The sequence below is a fragment of the Macadamia integrifolia genome, chromosome 9, assembly GCF_013358625.1.
Source record: "Macadamia integrifolia cultivar HAES 741 chromosome 9, SCU_Mint_v3, whole genome shotgun sequence".
NCBI classification, from domain to species: Eukaryota; Viridiplantae; Streptophyta; class Magnoliopsida; order Proteales; family Proteaceae; genus Macadamia; species Macadamia integrifolia.
This window is the reverse complement of record NC_056565.1, coordinates 19,473,963-19,487,152: the sequence shown is the minus strand read 5'-3', so window position 1 is coordinate 19,487,152 and position 13,190 is coordinate 19,473,963. Positions and strand designations below refer to the sequence as shown.

General features: G+C 37.6%; 3 protein-coding genes across 6 annotated transcripts in view; 1 reads left to right on the top strand and 2 right to left on the bottom strand.

The window, feature by feature from the left end:
* Nucleotides 1-175: 175 nt before the first annotated feature.
* Nucleotides 176-3,183, top strand: LOC122089327 (1-aminocyclopropane-1-carboxylate oxidase homolog 1-like). Its single transcript, XM_042658971.1, has 3 exons — nt 176-903; nt 2,106-2,427; nt 2,611-3,183. The coding sequence occupies exons 1-3, from the start codon at nt 320-322 to the stop codon at nt 2,869-2,871; spliced, it is 1,167 nt and encodes a 388-aa protein (XP_042514905.1). The 5' UTR covers nt 176-319; the 3' UTR covers nt 2,872-3,183.
* Nucleotides 3,184-4,156: 973 nt separating this feature from the next.
* LOC122089328 lies at nt 4,157-5,854 on the bottom strand. The gene is made up of 5 exons (XM_042658972.1): nt 5,461-5,854; nt 5,042-5,153; nt 4,885-4,966; nt 4,614-4,665; nt 4,157-4,505 (listed from the first exon to the last, which is right to left on the bottom strand). The coding sequence occupies exons 1-5, from the start codon at nt 5,842-5,844 to the stop codon at nt 4,359-4,361; spliced, it is 777 nt and encodes a 258-aa protein (XP_042514906.1). The 5' UTR covers nt 5,845-5,854; the 3' UTR covers nt 4,157-4,358.
* Nucleotides 5,855-5,938: 84 nt separating this feature from the next.
* Nucleotides 5,939-13,190, bottom strand: part of LOC122089325 (sodium/hydrogen exchanger 4-like) — a 7,992-nt gene continuing 740 nt past the window's right edge. The window contains exons 2-17 of one of the 4 annotated variants that reach the window (XR_006143300.1): nt 11,938-12,056; nt 11,742-11,839; nt 11,485-11,544; nt 11,305-11,351; nt 11,002-11,196; nt 9,358-9,404; nt 9,174-9,240; nt 8,901-9,001; nt 8,577-8,678; nt 8,095-8,236; nt 7,728-7,790; nt 7,557-7,640; nt 7,154-7,431; nt 6,870-6,914; nt 6,540-6,629; nt 5,939-6,378 (exon numbers count right to left, since the gene is read on the bottom strand). Coding sequence is in view for 1 of the 4 variants with exons in the window: in XM_042658970.1 (XP_042514904.1) it covers nt 7,168-7,431; nt 7,557-7,640; nt 7,728-7,790; nt 8,095-8,236; nt 8,577-8,678; nt 8,901-9,001; nt 9,174-9,240; nt 9,358-9,404; nt 11,002-11,196; nt 11,305-11,351; nt 11,485-11,544; nt 11,742-11,839; nt 11,938-12,056 (1,389 nt within the window). In the remaining 3 variants the exon portion in view is untranslated. Of the gene's footprint in view, nt 6,379-6,539; nt 6,915-6,958; nt 7,432-7,556; nt 7,641-7,727; nt 7,791-8,094; nt 8,237-8,576; nt 8,679-8,900; nt 9,002-9,173; nt 9,241-9,357; nt 9,405-11,001; nt 11,197-11,304; nt 11,352-11,484; nt 11,545-11,741; nt 11,840-11,937; nt 12,057-13,190 lie in introns of those variants that run through there. The other 3 variants (XR_006143299.1, XR_006143301.1, XM_042658970.1) reach the window with 3 other exon arrangements.

Here is a 13,190-nt window from a genome sequence, read left to right as displayed (position 1 = left end):
ATGCACATTGGGAGATCACATTTTACCTCTTCGAAAATAAACCTTAAGTAAAATTTGTTCATGTAAAATTTTACATTAAAACAAACGGAGCCTAAATGATCATAGTTCCTACCTAAAAAACCAAATGGTCAGAGTCTCACCAAATTCCTATCCCCTTCATATCCTTTTTTGTCGCTGTTTCTAATAAAGGTGTAGTGATCAAGTAATGAGAGAAGCTGTATTTATTCACTTCACCACTCCACAGAGCCGAACAGACTAGTGAGTTAGTTCCATCTGCTCTTCAAAAAGTCGTATTCGAAACCCACCAAAGAAGAAGAAAATGGTTGTCGTCTCCGGCGCTGACGAAGTTCCAACTCTTAGTTATGACCGAATAAAAGAGCTGAGGGAATTCGATGAAACTAAAGCAGGCGTGAAGGGTCTTGTCGATGCCGGGGTGGTTAAGCTTCCTTGTATCTTCTTCCAACCACCCGAAGCCCTCCATGGCCTTCCCTCTCATCTGGGCTCCCTTGATCAGCGCCCCCGGCAAACCAATCTGACGATTCCGGTCATAGACCTGCAGGAGGTCATCACCGTCGATGAAGACCCAACATCAACTCGAAGTCGAAGGAAGGAAGTAGTAGAGAAAATCAAGGAAGCATCTAAGACATGGGGTTTCTTCTTGGTGGTGAATCATGGGATCCCTCAGAGTGTATTGGAGGAAACACTGGAAGGGGTTCGAAGGTTCTATGAGCAAGACACGGAGATCAAGAAACAATGGTACAGTCGCGATATCTTCAACAACAAGGTCGTCTACAACAGCAACTTTGATCTCTTCACCACCCCTGCTGCCAATTGGAGAGATAGCATGTATTGCCAAATGGGTCCTCAACCTCTAGACCCTCAAGAACTGCCTCTCGTTTGCAGGTAATACCTTTGTTTAATAGTTACTCTTATAGTTTGATCAGCCATTAAATCATTTGATTCCGATAATACTTGTGTTTAGTTTGATCATCTCATAAAGCTCTTGATTCTGTTATATTTGTTTATATTTTGATCATCTCTTTAATCATGATGTATAATTTGATCAACCAATTAGACCATACATATGGGAAGAGTTTCCTGTGAGGGAGCGTGACCCTACATGTGCACAAGGGTGACTGGGAACGTGTAAGGAAGCACTACCAGAGGTAGTGGTGAAATAGATTGAGATCCTTTGTAGTGCGACAAGGCATGTAGCAAATATTCAACGACCAAAAATGCCTTGAGCTACGTGTTTGAGCATTCCTAGTTGTTGGATCTACGCTACACTCCTTGTCGCTCTACCGTGGATCCCGATTTGGGGTGAAACAGGGCCAGGTTTTAAGAAACCCAAGCCCAACCCAGCTAGGGTCTGCAAAAAATCAACCCTTACCTGCTCTCAAGGCGACGGGTTCTTATCTTTTTTTTTTTTTTTCTCTTAACATATCTATGCCAAATGAGACATCATTCCAATGGATTTTTAAAATCAAAAGTGGGTGATGGGTTTATACTTTATAATATGTTATGTATAGGGTTTTTTTTAAATTTAAACAGTGAGTGTGTATGCATGTAACATTATAATATATTATATTTATAATGTATATATTATAATTAGGAAGTAAAAACAAAAAATATATATATATATATATATATATATTTATATATTACATAAGCAGGGTTGAGCCAAGGTTGAGGTTAGTTTTTTTCAACCCTAACACACCCTCAGGGTTAGAAAACTTAGCCCAGGCCCTGTTCGGGTTCAAGGCGGGTTCGGATTGTCAGGACTAAATTTATACCCCTGAGGTGTCATTTTGCCATTTCATGGAGGGTGGGTGATTATTTCGGATCCCATGTGTTTGGCATGGTCACATCCAAGAAAAAGATCATCTCCAATTAATTGGGCACCCAACTAATGATCCAATGACTAGAAGAACTTGGGGATATACGACCATGTATGGGAATGTGTGTCCGAGGCCCTCCTAATTCACTAATTGAATGCCTAATAAATTGAAGAAGAGCCGAACCTTCCCCACAAAAACCATTTTTCCAATATATATTATATGTGAGTTGATATTCAAAATGGTATGTGTAATTATTGGCATTGGCAGAGATATATTGATGGAATACTCAATACAAGTAAAGAGGTTGGGGATTAGTTTGTTTGAGTTGCTGTCGGAGGCTCTGGGGCTAAGCCACAAACACTTAATAGACATGGGTTGTGCAGAAGGTCATTCACTTCTCACTCACTACTATCCTGCATGCCCTCAGCCTGAACTGACTCTTGGCATTACTAAGCACTCCGACGTTGGTTTCCTCACTATCCTTCTTCAAGATCAAATGGGTGGACTCCAAATTCTTCATCAGGACCAATGGGTTGATGTTTCTCCCATCCCTGGATCTCTCATCATCAACATTGGTGATCTTCTGCAGGCAAGTCAAGTCTTTTTTTTTTTTTCTAAAGGGGTATCCAAACCTTCAGTCTGATTAGTTCCGTAGGCTCATAGTCACCCCACAACTACAAGTCAAGCCTTTTAATTTCTCAGTAAACCTCTTGATCAATTTTCAAACTATAAACTGGGCCTCATGCATTAATTGTGGTTATTATTGTGGCAGATCATATCTAATGATAGATTTAAGAGCATCGAACATCGAGTTCTGTCTCACAACATAGGCCCAAGACTCTCAGTGGCATGTTTCTTCACCACAGGTGTTCAATCAGACACAAGGGTTTATGGGCCAATCAAGGAGTTGTGTTCAGAAGACAACCCACCCGTCTATGGGGAAACCACCGCTAAAGGGTATACTATATACGCCCAAGATAAGGGACTTGATGGCATCCCTGCTTTGCCACATTTCAAGCTGTGTGAAATGTGATTACTTTCTCATTTCTTTCACCAAAGATGACCACTATGGGTCTCATCCCTTACTTTATTTTAAATTGTTATAAATAATATTGGATGGAGTTTACCTGAGGCCACGGTCAATGGAATTCGGATGGTGCATCACAATCACAGACAATGGGGTGACAAGGGGTCACATCTGAACCAGTTCATCGTTCAGCCACCGATGTAGTAAAACTTTGTCCAATCATATAGCGCATTATATAATCATGTATGCTCTATATTATATAAGTAGTGATTAGTGTAATTGTATGCGTATTTATTGATGAATGATGTTTACCAAAAAGAAAAAAAATATATGAATGATGAATTAAAAAGTAAGACTTTCTAACCTAATGCAAACTGTGGGGAGCATGGATTGAGGAATGTGATAGGATCGGTTAGGTCGGTTGGATTAGATTGGAATTGGTCTTGACCAATCCCATTTTTGGTAGATACGATATGAAAGGATTGATATGGATGAAGGGTAAAATAGTATTTTGTACATATTTTTATATATTGAAAATATGGGATCTACATGGCTTGATGCCTTTTCAAGCTACTAATTGGTGACAATGTACAGTTTCCTTCTCATGTTGACAACTTAGGAAACCATCTCCTTATATAGGGTTTAGGATAGGGAGAGGGTTTCTCACACTGTTAGCATGAGAAGGAAATTGTACACTGCAACCATTTATTATCTTGAAAAAGGCATCAATCCACATAGATACCACATTGCAAAAAAAAAAAAAAAAAAAGGTGGGGCCCACATTTTTTTTTTTAGAGAAACCATCCAAAAAAAATTTACTGTCTCTATGAGTATGGATCTTTTTCTCATATATATATATATATATATATATGTATATCATATGGTAAAAAAATTGCCATGATGCTAGTGTGCAAATTCTTGCACACATCCTCTAACATTCCACCGGTGAACCCCACATTCTCTCTCCCCATTAAAAATTGTTTTTCCACCCTCTCATTTGGTGGGAAATTGCACTTTAGTGACGTAGCGATCCCTATGCCATATCATATAAATGGGGAAAAACTCATTTGAATGGTTCAGCCTTGATAAGCTTATTAATGTAATCTATTGCATTATACCATGTAGAATAATAATAATGTAGCAGTAATTCTAACTGTTGGATACCTATTAGATGTTTTGGATTAGTCACACAATCATTTTCAAAATCTAATTCAATCAAAGACATTCTCATATATTGGTCTGCATTCCATGTATGTTCATACCCAATTTTGGTGTTCTAACAATTATTGTGTTTCGCAAACTTCCACAATGATCTTATTTTCAAAGCTCTATTTTGCCACTTAACAAACTTTGTTTGGATTAAGACTTTACACTTAAGCTTGAGACCTTCAGGTCTACCTGTCCCTAAAATTTGAGCTCCATTAGATCTATCATGAGACAAAGAAGAAGAAGAAGAAGACTAATAGGGCTAGAACATGGCCAGACAACAGGGCTCAAAAACAAGGTCGCCTAAAAAGGGCTAACAGGGCAAAAATGACCAGAGACCCCAGAGTAATGTATAAAAGTTTCCTCTCCTTTCCCTTGATTATGGCATTGGGCCCAATTATATCCAAGAAAGACATCACAAATCCCATCAGTTTCTGCAAAACAAAATAATAATTACAATTAACATCACATGATTAGTTATTTATGAGAGTCCCCTAAAGGATTTGACTTGGAAGAAAAGAGAAGAGAAGAGGGAATCTCACCAACCGAAAGGGTTCAATATTGAGGAGTGGTTCCATAAACATCTCAATGCTCCTGTATTACAATCTGTTATAACGTGCTTAAAACTATCTTAAGGGTATGTTTGGCTCGCAAGCAAAGAAAAGAATAGAAAAAGGAAAGAAAAAGATACAAACTCATTACTGTCATCATTACTTTTGTCTTTTTATCCAAGAAAAAAAATGGTATCATTACTTTTATGTTTTCTTGCCAACCAAACATTTACAATTACAATAAATTGATGGGTTGTCTTACTTTATCAGCACCTTCCCTTGGTAGACATGCATGGTGTGGAAGCTGATACCCTTCCCCAAAGGAATTTGTATGGTCTTCCATTCTGCAAAGAGACCATGAAGAAGAAGAAGCTAGAGAAGATGTGAAAGGAGTTGAAGACTTAAGGAAGGAGGCCAACCTAGTTTCCATTGGACACCAACAGTTAGTCCGTCATGCACTGTGGGTTTCACAATGATTTCTACATTCTTCCCCAATGATCCCAGTAGAAAAGAGAAGAACTCCAAGACTTGCTAGAAAATCATTCACAGTAAACACACGTCTAAGATCACCATCAAATATTTCTAGTGCTAGCTTTTGGCATGCATTCTAGTTCGATAATGCATTCCAAAAAATTGTACCAAACGCAGTTCTAGTTTAAAGACATTTACTTATGATTAGAAAAGCTTTCAGAGTATAGTTTTGTTGTTCATTCACTTTAATTGAAAGCGTTTTGAATCATTAAAGATTGTGTTTGGTATGATTTCTTTGAATGCATTATTGACCAATGTATACCAAACATGGACTAAGTTTTAACCTTATAATTCAGTCAAGAATTACCTCTTTTCCGTGGAACAAATGAAGGAAGGAAACGAAATTACAGACACATCTGCATTCATCTCCAATGACATCAGACAGTTCACGAAGGTTTCTATTCTTAATGGCTTTATAAAGCTTGAGGACTGTTTCTAGAGCCCTGTGATCATCTTCTCCAGATGCTAAGTTGTCGCGGCCACATCGCACCAGTGAGGACCCAGTAGTGCTCTTGGTAACAAAGCTCCTCTGTCTCAAATTTTGGGTTGATAGAGTTGGAAGGAAATAAAAAGATGCAGGAGCCACTTGGAGCAAAGTATTGTTTCTGGGTTTCAGATGATATGGTTCTATTGGTCTAGAGATGAATGGGGTGGTGGTTTGTGCCTTCTTCATGAAGGAAATTGAGAACATTTTTGGAATGGTTGAGTGCAGGAAACTAATGAGTTTAGATGCCACTCAAGTCAATAGAAAACTAATGACAGATAAATGAAATATATAGATCTTGTAAAGAGGGAAGAAAAGAACATTTTTTTTTCACCAAAGAAAGGGAAGAACATGACAAAAAGACAAAGTATAGCTTCTCCATGCAAGATCAACAAGCCAAGGATCTATAAAGTTGGAACTGCTTATTTGTAGATAATTAATCTATCTTTTTCTCTGATGGGTAATAAGTGATACTGAATAGCAGAAGAGTTGTATTTGGTTTTCAGCTAAAGCCTATAGTCAGAGACCAATTAGGGGAAGGCCAACAAGCCCAACTTTATAATTTTTTTTGGGTGCAAACAGCTGTGAGAGAGATTTTATTCATCCACTTGGGGGGGAATAAAGTTACAATTGGTACGTGGTAGGTCCTTTGCAAAGCAGGAGTACTTCCATGACCCCATGTTGAAGAAAGCATACCATGAAGCCCACTTAGCAAGACAGCGACTTTGCATATTTGCTAACCTATTTACATGCAAAAAAACACAAATGGTAAATTTCAGAAATCGTCCAGCACTTTTTGAAATTCTTTATTAATCATTAGAATCTCAACCCTAAAAACGAAACAGAAGATAATGAAAAAATAAGAACAATACACATAGGTTTACAAGTTTTGACAAAATTACCTACATCCTCAGTAAGATGAGATTCTATTTCACTATCAATGGAAAATAAGATTACACCGCTGGTTCTGTTCTATCAGGAGTTCAGGACACCTACACCAGTTCTCCCTAGATTAAATGACGAAATACAAGACATCTTACACCAACAATTAACGCATGAAATTTGTCCAAAATAGCTTAAAAATGATGTAACATGCTGAAAGTCATTGGAGAGGAACAATGGTTCCGCCTAGAGTTTTCAATTTGTTTGGGGGGTTGGGGTCTGTTGGTTTTTTTGTTGAGCCACCGACGTAAGTTCTTCAGTCACAGAAAGTCGATATAAGTGGCAGTCACCTTAACATGCAAGGTGTTTTTAAAACCTTGCGATAACCCACCTACCTGCGAAAACGGACAATATTGTTAGGAAAAAAAAGAAAGGGTAATGAACGTATCTTAAGGCTGGTAAGTCTTAAGAAGCTGTCAATGTCCACTTCTTATATACACTTCAAGACATCCACCACACAGATCTCTTCTTGACCTCTAACATCACTAATTACAGCTACCACTGTTTCTACAAAGTGAAAATGGATTTGACTAAGTTGTGAAAGAACTCTACAGAATGCACTGATTACAGAAACCTGTCTTTGTATCATCAGCTAGGCCCACCAAATATTGGTCTCATGAAGGCATTGTCAAACTTCCGCCAATAGAAGTGTATGGTGTATACAGGCCTTTCTATTAACATGGAGAAGCTACTCTGTGCACTGAGGATATCGGACGTGGCAGATTCTTCAAAGTTGTGCAAAGGAAACTTGAGCTCATCATAGTGGGAATCTGGATCTTGATGGTGATGGTTTCCCATTGCATGATGAGGAAGCAGTACATTTATAAGTGGTTTTGTCAAAATGCCAAACACCTGCAGTACAACTTTCAGTCTTGTAAGAAACTGAAATTAGGATGGAAGATCCAATTTACCCAGAACCAAATCATAGTTAAAATTATGGAATGAGAAAAAGAAACCTTCCAGGATCACATTCTTACCAGTGTAGTGAAGAGAACAACAATGACAGTGTTGGTTACCATTGTAGCATGAACTGGATTCCATGTAACGCCTGAGAATGTGAACTTATAGGCCAAGATGACAAACAACACAATTAACCGTTTAGTAGATCATATTTTCAATCAATCACTTCATCCCACATATGCACTCACCTGACTGTAAGCCAGAGCAATAGAGACAGCTCCTCTCATAAGCCCAGCCCACCAAATTATAATCTACACAGAATATAGATCGCATAGTTAAATGATTCTATCTATCAAATTGTTTTTTGTTTTTTTTTTTTGGGTGGGGTGGGGGTTGTGGTTCTACTGCCCAATGGGACTTTAACTAAACGAAGTGGGGGTGGGTGCCTTATGGCACAAGGTGAAGACAGGAGAGTCAAACCCATGACCTCTTAGGTGCCTGCACTCTACCAGCAAATCACCAACCGAGTAAGAAAATGTCTTCCATCAAATTGTATTTCAGTTACGCAATAATTGTGCATAATGGTTCTCAATGAATGAAGATAGATATCAGTACCTGGTGTTTGAATGTAATTGGTGTTCTCTCGGCACTTCTACTCGTATAATTAGACAAAGCAGACAGAGGAAACACAAATGCAGCACGTCCAAGCAATATCAGAAATATTATCATACAACATATACCCATTGATGTCTTGAAGCTGAAATAAAGAATATCAAATTGAAAGGAAAAGTATTTAGATCTTTGGATAATATTTTACATGTACAAAATTCTGTGTGTAACATTTACCAGGTTGAAAGCATGAAGTAGATTTTAATTATCTTATCCCAAGAATGCACATGTATTAAAATAAAGTGAGGACTCTGTTCAAAGATGAAATAAGTATCTCCACTGTTCATCATGTCATAGACCGATGAACTACCAAGAGCAGATTAATACATATAACACAAGTATAGGGGTTGGACACTTGAACCATAAGATGGTGCAGAAAGATGATCCTAATTGGATAAGATTTCAATCTATAGAAATCAAATTTGTACCTTGTCTTGCTCATTTTCCATTTCTCAATGTCAAGAGCATCCGTTCCCACATAAAGAAAGATGAAAGTTTCTGCAATGAACGACATTGTTGCAAACAGGTGCCTGAAAATGAAAGAGGGGTTTTGATGTATCATCAGCCCATTTTTTATTTAATTTATAGAATAAATTCCAGCCATTGAAACAAAGACCCATGATAAAAGCGTCACAATCCAGCAGCTAAGATTCACCAAATAGTACAAAAAATAGCTCAACGAAGTCATAATTCACAAAGCTAATCTAGAATTATAGAAGTTCCTAGATGCCACAAAATCTGTTCGTACTTGCCTGGTTGTGATTCTTGAATTTTCAGTCACATTATACCACGCATAATGTGACATCACAATCCCGCAGAAGAAGACTGTAAGAATCCCACTAAGTTGTAGCAGCTGCACAAAAACGAAAACCCAGTTAACAAATGCATGACTGACAATACACACAACTTAGGGCAATGTATAAAGGATGCATTTGATAATGAAAACATTATAAAGGACACATTCATCAAACACGTTATGGACTGGAAATAAAAATTTCATTCATTCAGCAATCATCAAGTATTACCTCAGCGAGCATGTAGGACAGATACGCCATTAGACCCATTAGAGCGATTTCACGATCAGTTGAATGCCTGAAACAAGTATACAGTATGAATCTGGGAGGTCTCTTACACAATATGACAATCAATTGTTGTAACAGAAAGCTAAATAAATAAATTTTCAGGAAGCACTTCATATAAATCACTTACCTACCAAAGTATAAGGATTTAAGAGCATATGCAGTCAATAGTCCGGTCTACAAGAATATAACAAAAAAGTCAACAACAAAAGAGAAATACTAAGAAATATATACCTGGCAGGAGATCCTCCCATTATGAAATCTCAGTCCCTTCCCAATCAAATATTTAATCTTCATAATTCTAAGTATAACTAAGATAAATTAAGACAATTTCCACACAGACATTTTAGTTGACAACTGCATCTAATAAAACAAAATTCCAGGAGTCACCTTGCCATGAAAAGCAGTAACTTTCGGACATGGAACTTTCATGTTACAGAATTAATTGAATGATCTACTCATTGTGTTATCTGGTTCACCATCTGAAAAAGGTGCAGTAGCAACCGTAAGGGAAATTCGATCCACTTTCGGTGGAGCAAAGGGGTAAAGTTCTGGCTTTACCACTACCACACTTTGTAACACAATATTTTGCAGTAAGAACTAGATCACAAGGCTTCATACACTTGCCCCTCCTAGACCTTGTAGTAGCAGGAGCCTCGTACACTGGGTTGCTCTTTTTTTCTAACCAGATCACAAGGGCACCACAATATTGGTATGCCCTCGAGGGCCATGCTGTCACTCCTCTAGATAAGATGCACCAGCTCACATCTAATGCCAACCACGATTTTCCTCTTAAAGATTGTCGTTGGTACATTCTCGGTCTTCCAAAGAGACCAATCTCTTAGGAATTTAGGAAAATCCAATATCATGAACTACGCCAAAATATCTCCTCGATTGGGTTAAAATATTTTTGTCATTTGAATCAAGGAAAAATATATGATATTGAATTATTAGAATTGTGCACTGTGAATCAGTACAACAGCTACCTAAAGAATACTCTATCTGTTAAATAATAATTTATATTCACCAAAACAGATTTTACATGTGAGGAAAATTCTTTGATGGACATTGTAGAGAGTTTGTTCAGGAAATGGTGGGCTCTATGTTTAAGAATAGTCTTAATGATTTGACAAATGGCCAGTCCATATGGTCCCTAATCTATTGTCAGTACAGCTAGATCAGCCCTCTCTAGTTCGGTAACTGAAATTACAAGGAGAAAATTCAATACATGACTGGTCATATTTGAGATTCAGCACAAAATTTCACCTTCAGGCGACCCAATTATCAGATCAGCTCATCACATGACAGAAGTAGCCTCGCATTAGCGATTTGTCCTCAGATGTGTTCCCTGGTGGTGATGTAAAAGATTTTTCCCTTGATATAAACACTAATACACTTACTATGTAATATTATGCGCCATATAGATGTACCACATATTAAATCCAAAAATTTCAGGAGGGTAATCATCCCCTGCCCATAAAAAATGAAAAGCCATATAGAATTGAGTGTGTACAGGCACATGCTATGGAAAAAGTGTATCGATTTGCCATAGGGATCTCATTTTTGGGTTATAGTTTTGCCAAAAAGGATGGCCCAAAACTTAAGAGAATTGAACTCATTGAGCATGTGACCAATTGCACAACATCCATGTAATAGTTTGAGAGGTCATAATCATTAAACATGCAACACATACATATCACATATCAGTGTGTCATTGTGCATGGTATGGATGGGCAGAGAGAGACAAGAGAGGAGAACAAGAATCTGTGCTTACAGCAACTCCGAGGACAGTGCTTGATAAAAATAGGTAGAGGAAGTCTCCAAGTACAAAAACTGCCACCCAAACATCAAGTTTAGAAACATCTAGTTTCCGGACAGCATTGAAGAGAACAACTGAGGTAGCATCATTCACCACTCCTTCCCCAAAAACTAGGCTATAAAGTAGAGGAGTCTCATCTTGATTCAAGACCTACATTACATGTGAATTTAATACATTATTACACACTCAGACTTGAAAGCAACTTGAAATAATTAAATAAAACTTGAAACCAGAGGCAAGTAAGATGGTCCACACAACCTGTAGCGTACAGACAGTATCAGTTGATGAGAATATTGTTCCAATTCCTAAATCCAAATAACAAAAAATTCAATTGCAAGTTTGCAACCGAAGAGAGATTCGTCAGATAACATATGGAGCACTTATTGTAAATTGCAATATAACATACTCAGGTAAGATACGAAATTACTAGGGCCACACCAAGATACTCCGGTGCAAGGAGGCCAGAAAAGCCAATTTTTGCAAACAGCCACCAGCTGCCTAGATATTGAGTAACAAGTGAAGGTTTAGAACCAAATATAATAGGGCAATTTATTTATTTATTTATATTTTTTTTTTGGGGGGGGGGGTGGTTAATGGTGGTGCCGTATGGCAATGAGGTCTTGACTAACAATACTAAATGAACCTCATATTTCTCAAGGAATTCAGAGAGAAGTAATTCATAGCTTCAAGATTACCAGCTGTTATGATGGCTGAAGAAATAAAAACACCAACCACTCCAAATAGCATGATAGTTATAAAGTTACGGAAGAACTGCTTCTTCTTAACCTGAAATCTGTGGATAGACGAGTTCAAATAAGCATACTATTCACAACAAGAAAAACTTGGGCTCTGCGTATGTATAATATGCAATTTCTTAGTGGTTGTGCTTACCCAGCATTGAAGATTATGGGTGGGAGAAGATATATGAAGAATAATTCTTCATCAAATCTTAGGATGTGAGAATTTGTACCCTTGCTCCAAAACAAGATTATGGTTCCAGTAATGCATCCCTGAGTTAAAATGGAAAAAGGAGGGCATGGATGCTCATATAAGACATACATAATCACTGGATCTTCCAAATCTGAATCCAAAAATCTAATTTCTAGAATACTAGAAACAGAATTTTCTGCAAAAAAAAAAAAAAAAAATCAGAGCATGACAATCAACAACGGCAGCTTAGTCTTAGTAACTAAAATGTTTTCCTCACATAAGCCAACGTTCAAGGTTCATGGAAGAAAAGTGCAAACGAAAGGCAAGTAAGAGATGTTCCCAGTTTCGGGTAAAACCCACACAACATTAAGGTCCCGTTTGATAACGTTTTAAGAAACGTGTTTCTACCGTTGCTAGAGAAATGGAATAAAAAACGTTTGATAAAACTGTTTCATTTCATTTGTTTTCAGAAATAGAAATAGAAATTTCTACCTATTTATGGAAAAGACTCGTGGCCATTCTTTCGCTGGTTACTATCGACTTCTAGAAACATGACTTATCAAATACCTTCAATTTCGTTTCTATTTCTAGAAACGAAAATTTATGTTTCTGCCATTTCTTAAAACAGAAACGACAGAAACGTTTTCAAACGGACCCTAAGAAACCCACCTTTGGCCTCCATACCATTATTTCAGTTTCATGTTTTAGAAATAAATTTTGGCTGACTAGAAATATCTAATATCAAAAAGATCTGCTAAATATTAACATATAAAATGAAGAATTTTTTTTCCTGTTAAACATGGGTATCTGAAGACCTGACTAGTCCCACGGGCCATACTAGACCCACAACCATAGGACCATGTCATACTAGGGTTAAATTAGAAACGTTCAACTGAAAACAATGAAGAGAACTACACTCTTTTGTGTAACACCCATGCCCCAAGGAGGTATTAGGAGTCGAACTCATAACCACACATTTACTGAGGCAAAGGTCCTTTCCAACTTGATTACCCTTGGGATTAAATGAAGAATTTTTCTAGTTTCCCTGGGTTCTGGCCTCGTAAGTGTAGCATTTATTTATGGGCAAGCTGAGGTACCCAACGTTTAAGGAAACTACACGTGTGGTACTATCCTTTGATATTTCCAACTTGGCCCATACCACCACCACCACCACCCCAGCAACACGTTGCTGACAGCTTCCTCAATCTCTCTCT